Raw genomic sequence first — 22,337 nt, 5'->3', positions numbered from 1 at the left:
CAGTATAGGGACTTCTACAAATACATATATCCATTTTCCATCGCATTTTCACCATCCCATGTGTATCGTTTCTAATTTCTCCATTTTATTTGTACAATTTTGCATGATTCGTTTGCAAAAAAAACATTATATGATTTGCATATAATTCGTCATAAATAATGAATTCTTAAATGCAATCAATGAAAGTCTAACATAAGAATCTGTTAATTGATTAATCGATGCATCATTACCCACCTGATGGGTACATATCTCCAAGTCAAATAGTTTTTTTGGGTTGGGTCTTTCTTGTGTAGGGGTGTTAGAGAGAGAGCCGTTATGCATGGCAGCTTATGGGAAACAAACACAGTGGGCGGGGCTACGTGAGTGCACGGGGGGGTGCTCTCAACGACGTCCGCACCGGGCAGCCCGGGGCCCCACCCCTCAGCGGGGGTTGAGTATAAAAGGGGATGTGTCAGAGGGCTCGGAGAGAAATGTTAAGCTAATGAGAAGACTGAAGACATCTTAGCTAGAGCCCTGGACTCCCCTAGTTCGACGTCCTTATCAGGGCCGAACAGGATCGAGCCAGCGGCGTGGTTCCGAGAGCCAGAGCCGGTGCTCTTGTCAGAGCAGGTCTGGGCCTTCGGGTACCGGGCCCGACTTACCAGTGTCGGGCCAGATAGCCTCCCCTAGCCCGTTAGTGGAGGACTAAGAGGCAGGCTAGGGTAGCTAGCGTGTGTATTCCCAGCTAGCCGGGTGAGGGGGCCGATACCCCCTCGAGTGTTATATGCCCACTGTTGTGCTGTGAAATAAACCCGTGTGCCTCCAACTCCGGCGTCAAGAGTCGTCAACGGTATTACACTTGTAAAAGGCAAAGACTTTGTCAGTCGGACTTGCTCAATCATTGGCAGTAAAATAACACTCTCGACACTGCTGGGCATCTCATATTTGGTTTGTTGTTGCGTCTCTCCCCCCCCTTCCCTGTTACTTTGTCCCCTTGTCCCTAACTTGTTCTCCCCACGTCCTTATTACCGATGAAATAAAACGGTAAAAAAAGGAAGTGTTAGGAGTTCGTAGTAATCAACCTTGGCACTGTACAGGTGGTTGACATCGGAGGGCTCGAGGCTGGCCGAGTCACCGGCATGCAGGGGCTCCACCTCCTTGTGCAAGACGTGGAAGCTGCACGTCTGGCCCAGCGCGAAGGGACGTGCCATCGGGAAGGCTTCCACCCACGTGAACTGCGTGTCGAAGAAGTCGCTGGGGATGTACAGGTTCTGGTAGCGGCGCCGCAGCTCCATCAGGTCGCAGCCGGCACTGCCGCACACATAAGGGCGAGGGGGGGTTTGCGGAAAGGGACGTTAGAACTATCGAGAAGAGCTCCAAGTGGACAGGTGTCGAATATGGATTTGAGGATTTGCATTTATGTGGCGTTGCTGAAATGCCTCAAACTCAAAGCACCTTACATCTCATCTCAACCATTCTAATGCCATGCGAGAGTTTAGCCATGGGGACACCCCCCAGTGGTAGCCGTCCCTGTGCGACAAAGGGCGCACGTATGCAGCACCGGCCTGCAAAACGGGCACCGAGTTGTTACCGCTGAGCTTAAACTGTGTTCAAGTAAACTGTGTTTTCAAGTATAGTGTGTTGATGGTCACAGTGCAGTCACGAATGATGCCACCGATGATAATGGTGCTAATTATGAAGCGAAATTATGCTTATTGGTGCTAAATACAATGATTTTGGCGATGGTAGCAATGATAATCTTTGTGCCAAGAAACCAAATCGGCTATAATGGTGACATTAAAAAGAAAAAGATATATAACTGCAATATACATTCTCTGATACTTACCTTCTATTTCTACGGTTCGCCTTTTGGCATGCTCTGGTCTGACACTGGTAAGACAAGGCCATAAAGAAGGCTGTCTGGTGTGGGCCAATCAGTTTAAAAGACAATGCATATATAATTATCAGAGCATATTGTTTGCATGTTTTACCACGAGAATGTGTGGTTAATGCCGACTTGATTCAATGGTGTTCAATTGATTGGTATAGTGACAATGATGATAGTAATGTCGACGACAACGTTACCGACCAGTCGAGGGAGAAGCGGGAGAACTCGACGGTGTAGCGAGGGGCCGTGCGGCGGGGCCGGCGGGGCGAGCGTTCGCGTTCTCTGTCGCGGCGCGGCGAACGGGAGCGCTTCCTCACGGGCGAGCGAGAGCGGCGCCGGTCCCTCTCACGGCTACACCACACAAGCAATCATATGTGGGCACACATAATTCACACACATGGGCACAAGCACACACACACACACATGACACACATGTACCATTTTCTGTCCACCTGCCTCTCAGAGGTTCGGAGGACCATATAATCAAGTGTTTGAAACCGTTTACAATAATAATCGTCAGTGATTAAACTCATCTAAACTTCCACGATCATCACCACATGTGTTAATGACCATACACATTCAACATAAAACATTACTCGAGTGACGTAGATACAAATTACAAATTGATTTTGACAGAAATTACAAATTAATATATATACAAATTAACTGTGTTGTGCTATTTAGATACAAATTACCAATGACTTTTAAGATGTGCAATTTAGATACCGACTGCAAACTACAATTGTACAGAAAGGACATCCAACATGAAATTAGCTACTGCCCATAGCTGTTAAGAGACAGGGGACTCTCATCTCAAATAAGAACCAGCACTCACACGGTACGCTTCACGTACCTCTGGTTCTCTCGCCGGGGGAAGGGGGCCTCCAAGCGGTCGGGCCGCACTGACATCCTCCCCGTAGGCTCCATCCTGCGCATGGGGGCCGGGCTGTTCATGGGCCGGCCCTGGTTCTGCAGCATCCCCACTGTGGTGGGGTGAGTATGGCAAGTGTGTGCAGGGCGGGAGGAGAGAAAGAGAAAACATAACATGAGGCACCCGTGACAACTGCTGCGAGTTGGCAAGGTGCAATTAATTAGTGACTTTACCGAAAGAACCAAGAAGAAGGTGCAATTAATTATTTTATTCATTTAACCATTTTTATTTTACCAGGTACGGGCCACTGAACTATATAGCTCTTGTTCAGAAGCAACCTGGCCACTAATGACAGCTTAACAAAGTGTCTTATCACGTGGAAATTTATATTAGCCAAAATACTCTAAATGCATGTTTCTAAAATGTGGAAGGAAAACTCGGAGGATCCAGAGAAACATTCACGCGACCATGGGGAGAACATACGAGCTCCAAATATAGAACAGGCGTCAGGGTAGGGATATAATCCACAACCTTCTGCCTACAAGGCGAGGTAGTTAACATCTCGCCACCGTGGCACCTCTGAAGTCGATGTTCCAGCAGAACTTAATTTGGCCACATCACCTTGCAAAAAAAATTTTTGCAGCTTTTATTTATGCTTTCTTTTTTACAAAAGCGTACACATATAAACTCAGACATGTATACATGAATGTGATGTGAAAAGTGTTCAGTTTATAATCTCTTTCGTATGGCTGAATGAATAGCAACTTAGAAGTCAGTTTCCAGTGTAGTTAGATGGGAAATGGCTTCCATGGACGTATGGCAGATTGCTTTCAATGGCTTGGCTTAATTTTCAGCATTCACAGTGGTTCGTGATTTGGTCGATGGTCTGGTCGTTAAATTTCGATGTGACTTTACCGAAAGAACCAAGAAGAAGAGGTCTGGTCGTTGTTACCGCAATTTCAGATTTTAAAAATCTATGTTATTAGGGTGCCGTGGTCAAGGGGCTTCTGGAATTGTAGTTCAGAGGTGGCTTTAGTAAACTGTGGTAGGTACCCATCTGCTTTGATGTGCGTAAACCGTTAGAAACAGGAGAGAAGCACGTTTTCTCTAGAAATCATGATACGTACATCCAAAACAAACATCGTGGGAGTGTTGTGATGTCCAGATGCTGTTGTTGCTCTCCAAATTCACACCTATGGAAGACAACAAGCTATATGTACATACAAGTGAAGCTGAGGGGGGAATGAAGGGGCAATGGTGCAATGATGATGATTGTCATCATCATCATCAGCCATGGTCTATCCACCGATGGATGAAAGCCTCCCCATTCCATCACAATCTGATATAGTGGTTAGCATGGGGAGGCATCGGTGGTGATTAGCATGGGGAGGCCCTCATCCAGGAGTGGATCGACAAAAGTAGGCTGTATATGTAAATGTACCTATGAACATTATCCAACTGTACAGTCTTCTCAAGAAATAAAGCGAAGAGCAAGCAAGGAAGAATGCGTTGAGCCCATGTTCAATTCAGGACTATGGCGCTCACCTTGCTGCAGGAGCTGCTGAGCGGCCTGCGGTTGCTGTGCAAACAGGGTGGATGCGAGCAGCGCCCCCGACTGCAGCACCTGCTGCGTTTGCAGGGCCTGCTGCGCCTGCTGCGCCTGTTGCGACTGCTGCGACTGGAAGGGCTGCATCGCCGCCTGAGCCGCCTGAGCCGCAGCAGCCACAAACGCCGGCGTCTGCATGGGAGACTGGGTGGGCTGCACCATGTTCTGCTGGAATGAGATGAACGGGATGGTTACATTTTTGGACAAAGCAAAATACAAATTGGTATATATGCATAACTTCTCACACCAACGATTAGCATGGTTGGCTACGTACGGTGTGAAACAAGTTGAACATACATACCCCGTAGACCATATTTCAATGCAGTGCTGCATTAAGAACTGCCCATGCGGTGTCGGTAATGGGGGCCGTTTGAACACAGGCGGTCTCCGACGACCGGTCGAATTTACGACGATCCACATTCACGACGTTAACATAAAGCCAACAAAGAACGATTTACAAAGCAGAAACTCGATTTATGACGCAGCTTCCAACATGACTCCGAACACATTTGAAGACAGTTTGGTTTCCGATGTGACTTGGCGTGGAGCTTTTGTTACTCCCAAGTGTTTTGTGGATTTATGCCTATTAAACCCTGTTAAATATGGACGATATAAAAGGAAATGCACATCGGCAAGTGATGTTTTTGTTGACTGTCTATGGGAAATAGGGTCCGATTTACGACGATGCAATTTACGACGATGCAATTTACGACGATCCGATTTACGACAGGCTTTCCAGGAATGCATTGTAATGTAAAAGCAGGTTCCGCCTGGACTTCTAAAGTGAAACTCAACTTCATTTTTACTTAAAACTTTCGTGACTGGAGGAATTCATATTCTTTGCTTATTTCGGTAAAATCACGTAGATAGAAAATTTAAAAAAATTAAGTGAATAAAAATAAGAATAATAAAATAATAATAAACAAAAACCCACTAATATAGACTGTAGCCTGGTTATTAAGCTGGTGAGCGTACTGGCAGTCTATAATGTAGACTGTAGCCTGTTTTTTAAGCTGGTGAGCGTACTGGTAGTCTATAATGTAGACTGTAGCCTGTTTTTTAAGCTGGTGAGCGTACTGGTAGTCTATAATGTAGACTGTTGGCTGTTTTTTTAAGCTGTTGAGCGTACTGGCAGTCTATAATGTAGACTGTAGCCTGTTTTTTTTAAGCTGGCGAGCGTACTGGCAGTCTATAATGTAGACTGTAGCCTGTTTTTTTAAGCTGGTGAGCGTACTGGTAGTCTATAATGTAGACTGTGGCCTGTTTTTTAAGCTGGTGAGCGTACTGGCAGTCTATAATGTAGACTGTAGCCTGTTTTTTTTTTAAGCTGGTGAGCGTACTGGCAGTCTATAATGTAGACTGTAGCCTGTTTTTTTAGCTGGTGAGCGTACTGGTAGTCTATAATGTAGACTGTGGCCTGTTTTTTAAGCTGGTGAGCGTACTGGCAGTCTATAATGTAGACTGTAGCCTGTTTTTTTTTAGCTGGTGAGCGTACTGGCAGTCTATAATGTAGACTGTAGCCTGTTTTTTAAGCTGGTGAGCGTACTGGTAGTCTATAATGTAGACTGTAGCCTGTTTTTTAAGCTGGTGAGCGTACTGGTAGTCTATAATGTAGACTGTAGCCTGGTTATTAAGCTGGTGAGTGTACTGACAGTCTATAATATAGACTGTAGCCTGGTTATTAAGCTGGTGAGTGTACTGGTAGTCTATAATGTAGACTGTAGCCTGTTTTTAAGCTGGTGAGCGTACTGGTAGTCTATAATGTAGACTGTAGCCTGTTTTTTAAGCTGGTGAGCGTACTGGTAGTCTATAATGTAGACTGTAGCCTGTTTTTTAAGCTGGTGAGCGTACTGGTAGTCTATAATGTAGACTGTGGCCTGTTTTTTAAGCTGGTGAGCGTACTGGCAGTCTATAATGTAGACTGTAGCCTGTTTTTTAAGCTGGTGAGCGTACTGGTAGTCTATAATGTAGACTGTAGCCTGTTTTTTAAGCTGGTGAGCGTACTGGTAGTCTATAATGTAGACTGTAGCCTGGTTATTAACCTGAAAAAAACCCACGAAGTTTTGATCGCAACACAAGCAGTCGTCATCAGGAAAAGGCTCTAAAGGCAAACTGTTTATAAAGGTTTAGAGATGGGCGCAGCCCAAGTGTGTCAGCAGCATGAGCGGGGCAGCTAAGGAAGCAACGACAACGCAGTGGGTCCACACCAATCAAAGGGCCGCCAGGCAATCATTGCACCTAGCTCCAAACACCCACACTGCTGACGGTGGAGGTTGACAAAAAAACACAAATCAAATCATGACCCAAAGTGGTTGATGACATATTTTCAATGCAAGGCACCTGCAAACCATGTTTTATCCATTCCCTCGTCAAAACACTACACCATAGAGCTCAATGGATCTCCGACCATGAACACCTAACGAGTGAACTCAAACACGTACACCAGGCTCTCAAGGCGAATGGATATTCTAACTACACAATCCGCAAAGCCATCACCCCAACCATGAGGAAGGAGCCATCTGAGGATCCAATCAAAACCATGACTTTGCCTTACACAGCAAGGGTAACCAAAAATATTTCCCAAATCATGAACAAACACAAAATCCAGGTCCGATTTAACACAGTACATAAAATTCGAGATCTGATCACATCTGTGAAGAACAAAATTCCTGACATGCAACATCTCGGCGTCTACAAACTAAGCTGTACCTGCGGCAGCAGTTACATTGGGGAAACTAAGCGACAGGTCTCAGACCGTGTCCGTGAACATAAGGCAGATTTGAAACACGGTAGGACTAATACTTCTGCCGTGGCCGATCATTATTTTTACGCGGCTAGCTCACACGAAATTGATTTCTCTAAGACGATGGTACTTTGCAAGCCTACTGGCTATCAACAAAGCTTAGTTCATGAAGCCATCCATATATACAGACACATTTTCAACAGAGAGGATGGTTATAAACTCAGCAATTATTGAAAAGATGTCATCAACCACTTTGGGTCATGACTTGATTTGTGTTTTCTTGTCAACCTCCACCATCAGCACTGTGGGTGTGTGGAGCTAGATACAATGATTGCCTGGCGGCCCTTTGATTGGTGTAGACCCAGTGCGTTGTTGCTTCCTTAGCTGCCTCGCCCATGCTGCTGAGACACTTGGGATACGCCCATGTCTAAAACTTTCTAAACAGTTTGCCTTTAGAGGCTAACCCCCCTTTTCCTGATGACGACCGCTTGTGTTGCGATCGAAACGTCGTGGATTTTGCTTTTATTTTATTCAGGTTAAGAACCAGGCTACAGTCTACATTATAGACTGCCAGTACACTCACCGAGGTTAAGAACCATGGCTACAGTCTACATTATAGACTGCCAGTACACTCTCTGATTTAGAACCAGGCTACAGTCTACATTGTAGACTGCCAGTACACTCACTCGGATTTAGAACCAGGCTACAGTCTACATTAGTGTTTTTTTGTTTTTTCTTATTTTTATTCACTTAATTTGTATTATTATTTTTCTTCTATCTACGTGACTTTACCGAAAGAACCAAATAATATATAACTCAACTATTTTATATTTTACCAGGTAAAGCCCACTAAACTATTCGTTATCTTTAAAAAGCGACCTGGCCACAAATGTTAGCTCAATGAAGTGGCTTATCATGTAGAAATTTATAGCAGCCAAATAATCGAAAACACATGTTTCTAAATGTGAAGGGAAAAACCAAAGGACCTGGAGAAAAACCACACAACCACTGGGAGAGAACATGCAAACTTTAAATATACAGGTATCAAGGGTCGGGATCGAACCCACGATCTCCTGCTTACCAGGCGGGGGATATAACATCTCGCCACCGCTTGTCAGTGTGGGCTAGTGAAAGGGTTTGAGGACCAGTTCAGATATTACACGCCAATGAAGTTAGTCTCTTGAAGGACATCGAACTGAGATTTCTGGATCCATCACGCAGTGCTCCATCCACTGCACCGTCACTAAACACACTGGTACTTTTGTAATGCGGTTGTAAACGGCCCTTCTGAGGTGCCGTCAGGGGGGGAGGAGTTAGGTCACGTGGGGGGAGAGGGGTTGAGTATAGAAGGAGGGGAACCGGAAGAGCAGAGGGGGTGACTGGGAGCCAGGAACAGAGGAAGGCCACGTAGGGCGAAGCGGGGTGTGGCGAGATCGCCACGAACACGGGGGAAGCGAGGATCGGCACCGTTGGCCAGCGGTGACCGACCCGAAGCAGCAAGGAGGCTGCAGTCAGCAGCGGGGCTGCACAGAGAGAGTGGGCAGCGGGTCTGCATACAGTGACAGCCAGAGGGTCTGCACATAGGGGTAGCAGCGAGTCTGCAGGGAGGAGGTTACAGTAGATGAAGCAGAGAGTCAGAGGGGTGAGGAAGCTATAATAGCAGTGAATAGCCGGGGGCTACAAATACAGGAGTTATAACAGAGTGCCGTGTGGGTAAAGACGTGAACCTGAATAAAGACACGAAGACAGAAAGAAGTGTTCGAGTCCTTTTATTACACTGGAGTCAGAAGTGAAACGGCATGGCGAAACAACTGAGGAAGAAGAATATCCCATCTCCGGCGTCGGCTTCATCATCGGACGACGACGATCTTCCTCCTGAGGTCGGCTTCACTTCGGCGGAGGGAGAGATCCGTGAGGGCCCGGGTGTGGAGGAGGTTGCCGCTGCGCCCGACCCATCTGCGTTGAAGGACGAAGATTTAAGATGGACCCGGATGGCGGAGCAACTGGCGACCCTAAAAACCGTCATCACGGAGTTGTGTGACCTTGTCACGCCAAGGGCGGCGTTGGAAGGTGATGGTGGTGATCGGCAGGAGCCCGGGTCGTCTTCGATGGCGCCGCCATCGACCACGCGGCGTGAAGACGCCATCTTGGGCGTGGCGCACCACGGAAGGCGGGAAGCCGCCATCTTGGGGCCGCCACGAAGATCGTCCGCCATCTTGGCGACACCGCGTTGCGACGCCTTGCTGAACTTGCCGCCGGAAGAGTCGGTGACGGACGGAAGCAGGCCAAGGAGCCGCAGTCGTCACCTTACAACTGTTAAGGAGTTCTCCATCGGGGGCGATTGGAGTGCGTTCGCTTGTCGATTTTTGGCGGCGGTACGAACGGCAGGGTGGACGGACGCCGAGGCGCTGGAGGTGCTTCCGACTCTCCTTGACGATGAGTCTGTTCGTTTTTTTCGCTCTATAAAAGCTGCGAAGAAGAAAACATTGCGTGGAGTGTTCGACGAAATGGCGGACGCGTACGAGCCACCGGATGACGCCCATCGCCGCTTCGTGCAGCGGCAACGCGCACCGGAGGAGTCGCCTGTAGCGTACAGGGGCGCCGTGCTGGAACTCGCGATGGCCGCTTACCCGGAGACGGAGCCTGACCTGCTGGAACCTCTCATCTTGGGGAAGATGTTGGAGTTATCCCGGGATCTGGGCATTCCTATGCCGGCTTGCGGTCACGAGAAACTCACGTCCCGGACCGCGGCTAAGTGTTTGGATGCCCAGTTCAATCTCCGCCGCTGGAAACAAGTCACGGCGTGGACGGGCGGTCCTGTCGTCGATGGGGGGGCCGTAGGGTGGGACCCTACAAAGGCCGTGTACGTGCCGGATGCGACCGGCCCAAAGGAGCTGTCGGCCGCCTCCACTCCGTGGCCGGCTCGAAGCGAGCCGGGGCCGCGGGCTCCGCCGCCGGCGCGGCCACGTCGGGACGGGGTGCCTGCTGCGCGCCGACCCGACGTCGACTGTTTCCGCTGCGGCCGTCGGGGCCACTATGCCAGGGACTGCTGGGCCCGGGTTCCGGGGCCGCCCCAGCAGGAGGCCTCGATCGCGGACGTCCCAAAGAAAGACCCTCCGGCACAGGCAAGTCGGTGCGCACCAGACACCCGGCAAGGCCTGACACCTCACTCATCGCCGTTGTTGTGCGACGCGGATGTTCTAAAATATGGGAGGCCAGTATCTGCGCCTTGTCGCTCGATAACGCAGTGGCGTAAGTTGGCTCGGCGGGTTGTCGCGGCCGCTACAGGTTCGTCCACTGTACCGGGGTCGATCCAAGGGGTGGACGTGCGTATTTTGGTGGATTCCGGGGCGTCCGCGACCATTATTTCGGATGTCATATTCCATCTTTTGAACATCCCACCGGGGGCCGTGAGGCCGGCTTACGCTTCCTGCATCGCTGCGAACGGGGGTAGTATGGGCATCGTGGGACAGGTGGACGCTAATATTTCTATCGGGGGGGTCTCGGCCTCGGGCGTTGTGTTAATTTCGAGGTTCCTGGCGGTTCCTTGCTTGTTGGGCACGGATTTTTTGGCTAAGATGCCCATTTTAATTAGAATCAATGAAAATTGCATTGAACTGCCAGGGGGCCGCAAATTGGCGTTTTTACAGTCCACCTGGGGGCGACCGGCTCCGGTTGCCCAGGTGCAGGCGTTATCGGAAGTTTCAGTTGATATTCCACCTGGCTCGCAGATGCTCATTCCCCTACGATACCGGAAGCCGGTTCCGGGTCGGCAGAGTGCTTGTGGAATTTTGCTGTCGCCGTCCGCCGCTGTTACGGGCGGATTGGCACTGGTGGGGGCGCAAACCATTGTCCGTCCGGATCAGCGCCCGTTTTTGCAGGTGTTAAATGCGACTTCTGAAAGCGTGTGTGTGCCGGCTGGTACCGTTGTGGCACACGCCACTACGGCGTTTACGGCTCAGAGTGACATTCCGGACGGGGGGCTGGTGGGTGGTGTTTCACACGACGGAGGGGTGGACGATCGTTGGATCGCCGAATTATGTGCGGAAAATTCGGCCCTTTCCGCTGAGCAGCGTTGTGCGATTCATAAATTATTAGCGAGCTATTCCGATGTGTTTAGCTCGGACGATTTGGACTTGGGACGCACCTCGCTGCTCTCTCATCACATCGAAACGGGGGACGCGGCCCCTATCCGCTTGAACTCGCGTCGGATGAGTCCGGCTGAGCGTGAGCACGTTCGAGGGGCAGTGGAAGACATGTTGAAAGCGGATATTATATCTCCGTCTAATAGCCCGTGGGGTGCGCCTGTCGTGTTGGTTAAAAAGAAAGATGGTAAATTACGATTTTGTGTGGATTTTCGGAAGTTAAATAAAGTGTCGGTGGCAGATGCGTATCCCCTGCCGCGTATGGACGATTCTCTCGACGCCTTGTCAGGGGCTAAGTTTTTTTCAACGCTAGATCTCTCTTCGGGCTTCTGGCAGCTTCCCCTTGACGAGCCCTCGCGGGAAAAGACAGCGTTCCGTACGCCGCAGGGGTTGTTCCAATTTAACTGTCTGCCGATGGGGTTGAATGCAGCCCCTGCCACCTTTCAGAGATTGATGGAGTTGGTATTGACGGGGTTGCAGTGGGAGACATGTCTCATTTATTTAGATGATATTATTGTCTTCAGCCGCACATTTGATGAGCATTTATTGCGGTTGGAGGCCGTTTTTGCCAGAATGCGTTCTGCTAATTTGAAATTCAAGCCTAAGAAATGTCATCTGCTGCAACGTTCCGTTCGATACTTGGGACATATTGTTAGTGCGGACGGGGTGGCCACGGATCCAGAGAAAACTGCGTGTGTCCGGGATTGGGCAACCCCCGCCACGGTGGGTGATGTGCGTCGGTTTTTGGGGTTCGCCTCATATTACCGGAGGTTTGTTCCGAATTTCGCTACTATCGCCAGGCCTTTGCATCTCCTTACTGGGAAGGGGCACAAATTTGTGTGGGGACCGCCGGAGGAGGCGGCGTTTCGGAGCCTGCGCGACCTACTGGCTACTGCGCCGACGTTGGATTATCCGGATTTTGAACATCCCTTCATTCTGGATACTGATGCGAGTGACACCGGGATTGGGGCGGTGTTGTCCCAGTCAAAAGGTGGTGTTGAGCGTGTGGTGGCGTACGGGAGTCGGGTTTTGTCTCCCGCGGAAACTCGTTACTGCGTCACTCGCAGGGAACTTTTGGCTATTGTGTATTTTCTCCGCCAATTTCGACCGTATCTGTACGGTCGGTCGTTTATTGTCCGAACGGACCATGCGGCCTTGCAGTACGCTCTTAAGATGGACCAGCCATCCGGACAATTGGCGAGATGGCTGGACACGTTGCAAGAATTCTCCTTCCAAATTCACCATCGGAAGGGTGTGCGTCACGCTAACGCGGACGCACTGTCCAGGTTGCCGCAACAATCCCCTTGTGCGTGTGCGTCGGGGACGCATAGGTGTGGACCGGCTCAGCCCCCCCCTCAACCTGTCGCGCGGGCAGTGGATGTTCTCGAACCTCCGCTTACACCGGGACCGGTTGAAGGGGGACCGGCTGACGGGATTTTGCGTCTTCCAAGGTCTGTGTGGATTCGGGAGCAAATGTTGGACGATTCTTTGGTGTCGTTACGGAAACGAACGGAGAAGGCGGGTAAGGAAGTCGGTGCGGGTGGTAATTCGGAAACTGCTCTCCGAGATGGGTTACTGATGTGGAGGGAAGGGATACAGGAACACTGGCGTCTCGTTGTGCCTGCGTCATTGCGCTATGAGTTGATTCGATCTTTGCACTGTGACACACTTTTACACCTGGGGGTGCAGAAAACCCTATTGACGCTGCAACGAGACTATTATTGGCACGGCATGACGACGGATGTCGTCGGTCACGTTCGCGCGTGTCCCGATTGTGCCCGCCGTAAGCCGCCTAAACATCCATATGTTCCGCCGATACAATCGATTAAAGTATCTCGGGTTAATGAGTTGGTGGCGTTAGATATTTTGGGACCCTTTCCGCCATCAGCTAAAGGGAATAAGTATTTACTGGTGGGGGTGGAGTACCTCTCTCGCTGGCCGATGGCCTGGCCCTTGCCTGACCAGTCAGCGGCGTCTATCACGGACGCCTTTCTATTTGGGTATGTAATGGACAAAGGGGCTCCGGAGAGGCTCCTTACGGATCAGGGACGTAACTTTTCGTCTAAATTGTTGGGGGAGGTGTGTGCGGCTCTTGGAACTAAAAAGATACGGACGTCCCCCTACCACCCGCAAACGGATGGTATGGTGGAACGGTTGAATCGGACTCTGTCCGCCATGCTGTGCCATACAGTCGGGGAAAACCAATCTGATTGGGATTTGCATATCCCTGGGGTGCTTTCGGCGTATCGCATGACGCCGCACGCGGCTACTGGATACTCGCCGTTTTTCCTTATGTACGGCCGTGAGAACGTGCCGCCGATTCATGACCAGTTGGGAACCGGTGCGAGGGGGCCTGTTAAGCCTCTTCCTGAGTATATTAAGGACAACGTTCGGCGTGTCGCTGAGGCGAGGGAAAATGCCCGCATGGCTACTGCCAAGGCTCAGGCCAGGAATGAGCGGTGTGCCCGACGTTCAAAGGGGGAGTGTCCCTGGAAAAAGGGGGACCTGGCCTGGCTTCATTGCCCACAGGTGCGGCCAGGTACATCTCCTAAATTACATCGACCTTGGCAGGGTCCGGTCCGCCTCATTGAGGTTCCCAACCCACAGTCGGCGCGTGTTCAGGTTGGTGCACGGCGTTGGTTCGTGCACACGTCCCGGTTGAAGCCATACATTGCCCCACGGCCGGATGCGTCATCTCCCCAAGTTGCCTTGCCGGGGTCTGTTGCTGCCGACTCGCCCTTGCCTGTGTCTGCTGACCTTGCGAGAGCGCCTGTCGTACCCTTCACAGACAAGCCGGCCGTGACAGCGCAGGGAGGAGGACCTTCCGCTTGTGGGACGCCGACCGGAGCCGCAGAACCCACGGGACCTGCAGCTCTTCCTATCCCTCCGCGGACGCGAGTACGGGATGTTTCTGGACGCGAGCGGGACAGTGGCGGGCCTCCAATGGCGACGGAAGAACTTGCGCCCGTCGCCCCTAAAACCCTTCCACGTTCCCGCTCGGCGGGTGGGCCGCCGACCGTCCGGGACGGCCCGGCTACCCGTACTCGCTCGAAATCCCTCACGTTTCGTTAGATTGTGTTGTGTTGTGTTATTGTTATAATGTTCTTCAATGCTTCGTGTCTTTTTGCGTGTTGGCCCTTTACACCCGCATTGCTTTCAGGTTGCAATTCAGCCGAGGTCGGCTGGATTTTCTTTAGGGGGGAGGGTGATGTAATGCGGTTGTAAACGGCCCTTCTGAGGTGCCGTCAGGGGGGGAGGAGTTAGGTCACGTGGGGGGAGAGGGGTTGAGTATAGAAGGAGGGGAACCGGAAGAGCAGAGGGGGTGACTGGGAGCCAGGAACAGAGGAAGGCCACGTAGGGCGAAGCGGGGTGTGGCGAGATCGCCACGAACACGGGGGAAGCGAGGATCGGCACCGTTGGCCAGCGGTGACCGACCCGAAGCAGCAAGGAGGCTGCAGTCAGCAGCGGGGCTGCACAGAGAGAGTGGGCAGCGGGTCTGCATACAGTGACAGCCAGAGGGTCTGCACATAGGGGTAGCAGCGAGTCTGCAGGGAGGAGGTTACAGTAGATGAAGCAGAGAGTCAGAGGGGTGAGGAAGCTATAATAGCAGTGAATAGCCGGGGGCTACAAATACAGGAGTTATAACAGAGTGCCGTGTGGGTAAAGACGTGAACCTGAATAAAGACACGAAGACAGAAAGAAGTGTTCGAGTCCTTTTATTACACTTTTATAGTTGTAGATATCATAAATCATTTCAAAAGCAAATAGAGCATTATCTATTTAAAGTAGCAGGATTCCGGACGATGGAGACAACACAAGGCAATGAGTGACTTTGCACTGATCCAAGGTTGACGGAGGGATTTTGACAGTAAGCCATGGTTACTGGAGCAGAGAGCACACACAGAGGGGAGTAGAGACAGATGGTCGCGGACAGGTAGGCAGAGGCAAGTCCACATAACCTTGATGGTGAGTGCAATCGTGACATTGTGAGCCAGTGGAGTACAGTTATTGTCGTCACATTATTACCCATATCCCTTAAGACGAGGGAGTGAACATAGTGCACATGTGACAGTTGTCCCTGTTATGCAGAGGGGCTTGTTGTGCTGCATTCCTACCTGTTGAGACATGCCCTGCGACGCCACGGTGTAGCCCTGCTGCTGCATCATCTGTGCCGCCTGCATGGTGGGAGCTTGTGGAGGCTTCATGAGCCCCTGACTTTGCTGTAGAAACAAATGACAGGAGCAACTGTCGCACCGATACTTTGACTGGTGTTGAAATTGTAAAGGAACTGGACAAGTGTCCAAGGGGGGCGATTCACTTACAAGTAGACAACATACACCTGCCATTATGAGTTATGATACACATTACTTAATCAGTGTGCAATCTCCAAAAAATATAATTAAGTAATTTGTTAATCTTAAAAGAACCAAAGAATCATTTGTTAATCCCATACTAATGAAGGCCTCTCCACCTTGTGTTGGTCATTGGGGATGTTGGCTCTACTTCGCAACATTGGGTAAAATTGGTTGGAGAAGGGGGGGGGGTGAACTCCAGGACTAGTTCAGATATCATTCGCCACTGGCATTATCGGCGGCTGGGAACTGAACTTGGGTCGCCAGATTCAATGCGGGGCGAGGTAACGCACTGCATCACCGATTTCCCACCACCCCCAAAAAGAAAAAAAAAACATGCAAATGTGCAAGTTGTGAACCAGTGATAAGCTTTCCAAAATAAAGTACAGAATATAAAACAGCTATGCATGGGAACTTATATTTGTGGGAACTTACATGAAGATAATATTCAAAACAAATAAAGAGGGAAGTCATAAAAACAAGTGCTCTATCAAACTCAGGACAAAACTAAAAACAGCAAATGTGCCGAGGGCACTGGCCATAAACCATGACCGCGACATTGCAGCGAGTGCGGCAGTGGTGGTTGGTGGTGCACAGGCACAGGGCTTACTGCAGTGGGCAAGGTTTGAACGCGTTGAGCGTTCCACTTGAAGGGCATGTTGGGGTTGTACGTGGCTTCCACCAGCACACGGTCACCTAGAAGGGGTGCCTTACCCTTCACAGCACTGCAATTGGGGGGGGGGGGGGGGATAAGAGAAAGTCAGTGGTACATGCGGGTAGCGGAACTTTACAGTGCAAGGCACCTGCAAACCATGTTTTACTCATCACTTATCCACGGTGAGTGTAACGATAGACATAGTTGCTCGTTTTAAATATTGACTTAAGCAACCTACTTTTTAAGATGAAGATTGTCTGTTGAGCTACAATGGATAACGCATTAAAATGCTCCATATAGCATTGTAGTGATTGCTGGACGGATTAAACGGTACATGAGTCTATACATGAAACATGTTACACGAACACACATACGGTTGGCATGTGTATCCCATTTAATGTAAGCGCAATGTTAAAAAACACTTTTTTTGTCCGACTCCGCAATTTTCCAAACACGGGAGAAGACAGACCGCCTGCCTCACACGTGTCTAGAGTGAATAAAGTCACTTGCTCTGCGATGGCTCAAAATCTCACCACTGTGGCTCCCAGTGGCAAGAGGAACGAAGAGCCATCATTCTTTTTCATATCAATACTACACTACGATTACAAACTTTACAGAAGCCTAACTTGTACATTTACAGAAGCAAACAATAGATTTGCATATATTATGACGTCACAGCCAATGACAATTCCTTCAGTATTGCTGCATTGACCAAATGAAAGGAACCATTCACCAGCCACGGGAAGATGCCACAATGCCCTCTCTGGTTCAGAGTTTAGAATTCAGCTCTTCAGACTCACCTTAGCTGGAAGAAAACATCATCATCTATAAATCCAAAGTTATCGTGCAGCTTAGTGATGACGCCTGTGAAGACACGCTGCTTCTGAGCGACGCTTTGCGTCACGGAGACAGCTGCCGCCTGTTGCTGCTGTTGCTGTTGTTGCTGCTGCTGTTGCTGCTGCTGCTGTTGATGCTGCTGTTGCTGCTGCTGAATGATGCGTGGCGTTGGATAGGACACGGTCATCTGCTGCGCCTGCTGTGGAGCGGCGAGGCTCGTCGGCATCGCCAGCGTCTGCTGCTATGAGACAAGTCAAGTACGAGTTAATTCCATTGTCCTCATTAAGACAATTTCACTTCCAGCAGTGCTGATGCTGCATGCAATGTTCACTGATGTGTGCTAGCAGCAGAAAGAAAAAACCATACCTGCTGAACATTGTAGAGATTCTGTTGCGTCTGCTGAAATTGCTAGGATAGAATAATGACAAAAAGTTAACTTTTAACACAACGCATAGTATTTTACTCGTCAAATCCTTGTCTGGTAGTGATTCCCATAACAACGAAAGCAAAAAAAGCAGTGCTTGGGTAATGTGGTGATTTAAATTTAACCATTTGTGAGAAGACAATATCTTCCTGAGGTATGTTTTCAGGAAATAAAAATTGTTAGTTAATGACCGACAAAACCTAAACAATTCATATTCAGGGTTCTAAGCATCTTGAGAATGCAGCTTAAATGGAATTAAACATTGTCTTTCAGCAAGCAAAAATTAAGCCATTTAGTCTAAATTACTTCTTACCAAGTGAATTTTTACAAAGCACATCTGGATTCAATATTGCTGATATTGCCTGCAGTCTGTGAATGTCATCATGTTGCCAACAAAATCACACAACACTGTTTATCCTGGCATAACAGCACATATTTATAAAGCTCTACATTGTGCACATGAAAAACATGAAATACTTTAATGACCAATTTTAATATCATAGACCTCAAAGGGCACATTTTATTTCTGATTCCATCCAGCCTTAAAACTGTAATCACATATTTTTAAATGTCGGTGTGATTTTATTTTTAAACATGAAGCAAGACATATCCATGTCCAGACAGAAAAAATGAAGCATTGTGCTACTTCTCATTTTAGAATTTAATAGACAGCATTGTTCTTTGTTCAAATACAACTTACGTAATCTAGTTATAATAACCTTTTGAATGGTTCGCAATAATTTAATCGAATTGCAACATTAAAACCATACTCCTGGCACAAAAGTCGCTCTTTATTTATTTTATTTTCGAAAAAGGGGCAGTTAGTGCTGACATATGATGAGGGCTAAGTTTAATCTGTAAATTAACACACCATGCGGAAATATGCACATATATTTCTTTGACTGACTTTTGTCAAGTGGTAATTTGAATTTTTTAAATGTTAGCCCAATAAATGAAAAAACACAATTCAAATTTGCAGTTAAAAATGTACAAATGCAAGTCAATTTCAACATTACATTTATAAAGCTATTTTTACACATAGCCACAACATGGTTTATACACAAAACAGTAGAGAAAATGCCACATTATACAGATGTTCCATTACATGTACCTTAAAGGTCTCTAATGATGCAAATTTCTGTAATTTCTAATGTTAATTGAGAGTACACGTGTAAGCTAAAAGCTTGTTTAACCAATGTAAGCTTTAGCAAATATATAGGGGACATTTATTAAAATTTACACGTGACTATCTGAAGTGTATTTTCTATAGAACAAGGGCCACAGGTCAGAGGTCACAATATGCATGGGGGACACAAGTCAAACTTGCAATCACCAAGTAACTGCTCACCCTACATGGTGTCAACAATTTAACATTAACTGATAGTAGAGTATCAAAAGATCTCATTGCCTGCACTGGCTGATTACCTGCAACACAGCAGCTTGCTGTTGCTGTTGAAGAGCTGCCACCTGCTGCTGTTGCTGCTGCTGCTGCTGCAGTACCACAGCCGTCTGTGCCATGGGGTAGGCGGCGGTGGCCTGAGTGCCCATGCCGGTGGCAATTCCCACCGATTGCTGGCCATAGAGAGCGGGCGACACGCCGAGAAGCGAAGTCTGTTGCTGCAGAGCTGCAGAGAGCATCCCCGTACAGTGTAGGTCATTCGGGATACTTGATCACACTTCACCACGCTGGTTATTGTGGGTGTGTGAAGCCGGGGAGCACAGAAAAAGAAAGTTTCGACCAAAATTTGTAATATGCTGCACATCCCTCTGCTGACAATGTAGCTCCACAATTAGCTTATAACATATCTTTTATGCATGCTAGTCACCCATCCAAACACTATCCAGGATAAACCCATTTATATATTACAGAAGCCCTCTGTGACCTGTCATTACCCTTAACAACACTTCAATGATAATAATGCAAATGCTTCTCACTAAGGAACGGTCAAAAAGCAGATTATGATACCATCACAAGGCAGTGTGAATAATGAATAAGGCGGATTATTTGTCCCGGCTAAAGTGTGCACATCATAAGCATGCATGCTAAAGTGTGCACATAAGCATGCATATAAGCTTGCGTAATACGAAACTCATAAACCTCTAAAATAAACATATCCCGATGGGCCAACAGTACATATTACTGATGAAATTGATACTATGCTGTCCTCGGGGTGTTGAGAGCAAACATACCAAATTATCTACAAAACACAAAAAAACTTAATTCATAAAAGCACCACACATTGAAAAGTATGATGCTCATAAAAATTAGTTTTGAATGTGACCGAGGATTTTGTGGGTATACAAACAAATAATTACATTCCATAAATTGGATTCTTTATTGCTGTACAGCAATATAGTAATGGTGAAATTAATGGAAAATGACACAAAATGTGACTGCACGTGCAAGTGTATGGAAAAACAATAAATATGTAAACAGGTACACGCAAAGACCTTGGTGAACAAATAAAATGCACTGTTTTTGTCCAACTCCGCAATTTTCCAAACACGGGAGAAGACAGACCGTCTGCCCCACACGTGTCTAGAGTGAATAAAGTCACTTGCTCTGCAATGACTCAAAATCTCACCACTGTGGCTCTCGATGGCAAGAGGAACGAATGGCCATCGCTGTGCTTCGTATTAATACAATAATACTGGAGTGTGCCGGTGATGCACTGCCCTAGAAGTCCTGTTGACCAGAGATCGATTCCCACCACGGTTAACATCAGTGGTGAATTATATCTAAACTGGCCATACTCACCAGCTACGTGCAGTATGGTCAAGCAACCTCCATAAACAATACTGCGCGGGGAGACATTTACCCGGTAGTGGATTATAATTAGTGCTCATTAAATAAAACAATATAAACACAAACGGTGACATTACGACGATAAAGCACGCGCTTACAGGGTTGGGAAACGCCAGTAGAAAACTGTGTTGCCCACGGAGGATTCTTCTGTCCTCCATACTGCGCCATCGTCGTCGAAGACTTTCTGGCAAAAACGTGACGTGCAAGCACAACACAAAAATAAATTGGTCAATTCCACTTGATATTCTTTTGTATTGTTGTGCCTAGTTATACACTTCTGGGTGTATTCCTTCCTATTGTTGTGTCTAGTTCTACACTGCTGGGGCGCCACGGTGACGAGATGTTAACTACCTCGCCTGGTATGCAGGAGGTAGTAGGTTCGAACCCGACCCTGGCGTCTGTATATTTGGAGTTTGAATGTTTTCCCCGTGGTTACGTGGTACAAAGTTGGCACCTCATGCTCGTACTGCCGAGTTAATGATAGGAATGCCTGTGCATTACTTTAACGAAAGTGCAATGTTAATAAATGCCACTCTCGATCGTGGAAATGATGAAATGACACCGGTCATGAAATGCAATCCAATGGCTTGCCAAATAACATACGTATCGACTACGTACGTGTCTTACCCCACCTTCAAAATATCCGTCATGACCCTGACATACATAACCCCTGATATAATTTCAGCTTTCTCTCACACAATACATGCTTCAATTCTTATCACTTTCACGATAGAGTAGCCTCGTTTCCATTGAAATATCTCAAAGAATTAGTCGTTATGTGCACGTAAAGTTGATACAAAGCTACGTGGTTTCTTTTGGGCTAATAACCCTGTTTACAACAATGTATGCATCCAAAACATTGACTTTGCACGAGGTGGAAAATCGAAGTTTATGTAATGTTAAGTACCAATCGGTATTCTGCGCACATTGTGACACCATTTCACGACAGTACACGCACGACACGTTAAATAACTTTGCAATAATGTCCGTAATTTTGACGGACATTAAGCACCTACTTAAGCCCTTGAGGGCCTTCGTCCAGAAATGAATTGACCGAGGCTGACGATCTAAGCCCCCAACTCAGCCAGTGGTGCAAATTCGACATTCCTGACAGGCACCACGTCGCACCGGTGCTGCTCCACGATGTACCCATTTGATCGTTCTCAGAGGTTTTAAATAATTATACAATCGTGTATAGTCGAGCCCGTTGCCCGAGGTAAAACAAAACCATGCTTCTCCGCTCAATCGGGCAATGGCTACATCATCTCAGACTCCAGCAATGGGAATTCCACATTAAACACGGGCAGGTCCATTTCCACGCAGACAACCACTGTCCACAACTGGCTCTCTCGTCCTAGTGTCGCGTGCACAGTCGCTTCTGCGATGTATTATAACCATGTTCATCATCAACATCAACAACATCAACATCATCAACAACAGCGGCAGCAGCGAGAAGTCGACCGCTCAACGCGGGCCTCGCCAAGCCGCCATCGGTCACGACGCGGCGCGATGCAGCAACGAAGCCGCCGAGCTCCGCTCGCAACCTCGTCGCATCACCAGTGCCCCGTGTCGTCGGTGCTGGTGGTCCTTCTCGGTACGCCTCACACATCCCTCTCTCCTTTAAGATTCTAGTCGCGGGTTTTGCGCGGCTTGTGAGTGGGGAGGTGAAGGCCGCGGCCTACAGCCCGGGCCTCGCGTCTCAAGCCCGACTCGTGCCACCAGCACCAGCGGCACTGACCCGACCCGAATCGCTTCAACTCACCTCTTCTTGTTGAATAGATATAATTAGGCGCAACTCGAAGTGAAACTTTGCATTGAATGATAACAAAAAGATAGCGAGTAATCTCTCACTCGTACATGTGTTGCTGCTGTCGAGCCTGTAAACAACTAAATCCTCCACGGCCCCCGCGCTCTCCCGCGAAACGGCGATTCCGAGCGATTGAATCTCCCAGCGCGCTTCGGCCGCGGGCCGCCGCCGTGAGCCGCTCCGATTGGCCGACAGCAGCGGGCCGCGCTTATTAGTCGTGGGGA

The 22,337-nt window shown here is 48.4% G+C and overlaps 1 protein-coding gene and 2 non-coding genes across 8 annotated transcripts in view; all 3 read right to left on the bottom strand.

The window, feature by feature from the left end:
• Positions 1 to 22,261, bottom strand: part of CCAR1 (cell division cycle and apoptosis regulator 1) — a 35,849-nt gene extending 13,588 nt beyond the window's left edge. For 2 of the 6 annotated variants that reach the window (XM_061571460.1, XM_061571465.1), the window contains exons 1-12: positions 22,069 to 22,261; positions 20,405 to 20,490; positions 18,926 to 19,125; positions 17,443 to 17,484; positions 17,040 to 17,317; positions 16,195 to 16,309; positions 15,348 to 15,452; positions 4,284 to 4,512; positions 3,866 to 3,931; positions 2,721 to 2,850; positions 2,069 to 2,218; positions 1,062 to 1,290 (exon numbers count right to left, since the gene is read on the bottom strand). In XM_061571460.1, the coding sequence (XP_061427444.1) occupies positions 1,062 to 1,290; positions 2,069 to 2,218; positions 2,721 to 2,850; positions 3,866 to 3,931; positions 4,284 to 4,512; positions 15,348 to 15,452; positions 16,195 to 16,309; positions 17,040 to 17,317; positions 17,443 to 17,484; positions 18,926 to 19,125; positions 20,405 to 20,474 (1,614 nt within the window). In that variant the 5' untranslated portion in view covers positions 20,475 to 20,490; positions 22,069 to 22,261. The remainder of the gene's footprint in view (positions 1 to 1,061; positions 1,291 to 2,068; positions 2,219 to 2,720; positions 2,851 to 3,865; positions 3,932 to 4,283; positions 4,513 to 15,347; positions 15,453 to 16,194; positions 16,310 to 17,039; positions 17,318 to 17,442; positions 17,485 to 18,925; positions 19,126 to 20,404; positions 20,491 to 22,068) is intronic. The other 4 variants (XM_061571464.1, XM_061571463.1, XM_061571462.1 and 1 more) reach the window with 4 other exon arrangements.
• On the bottom strand, positions 16,665 to 16,812 carry LOC133354570 (small nucleolar RNA SNORA79). Its single transcript, XR_009756603.1, has one exon. It is a non-coding gene; the product is annotated as a small nucleolar RNA SNORA79 (small nucleolar RNA).
• Positions 19,978 to 20,125, bottom strand: LOC133354571 (small nucleolar RNA SNORA79). Its single transcript, XR_009756604.1, has one exon. It is a non-coding gene; the product is annotated as a small nucleolar RNA SNORA79 (small nucleolar RNA).
• Positions 22,262 to 22,337: the final 76 nt, after the last annotated feature.

Source organism: Lethenteron reissneri, chromosome 47 (genome assembly GCF_015708825.2).
Source record: "Lethenteron reissneri isolate LAM-NWPU_2019-01 chromosome 47, ASM1570882v1, whole genome shotgun sequence".
In the NCBI taxonomy this organism is placed as follows: domain Eukaryota; kingdom Metazoa; phylum Chordata; class Hyperoartia; order Petromyzontiformes; family Petromyzontidae; genus Lethenteron; species Lethenteron reissneri.
This window is presented reverse-complemented; position numbering and strand designations above follow the sequence as displayed.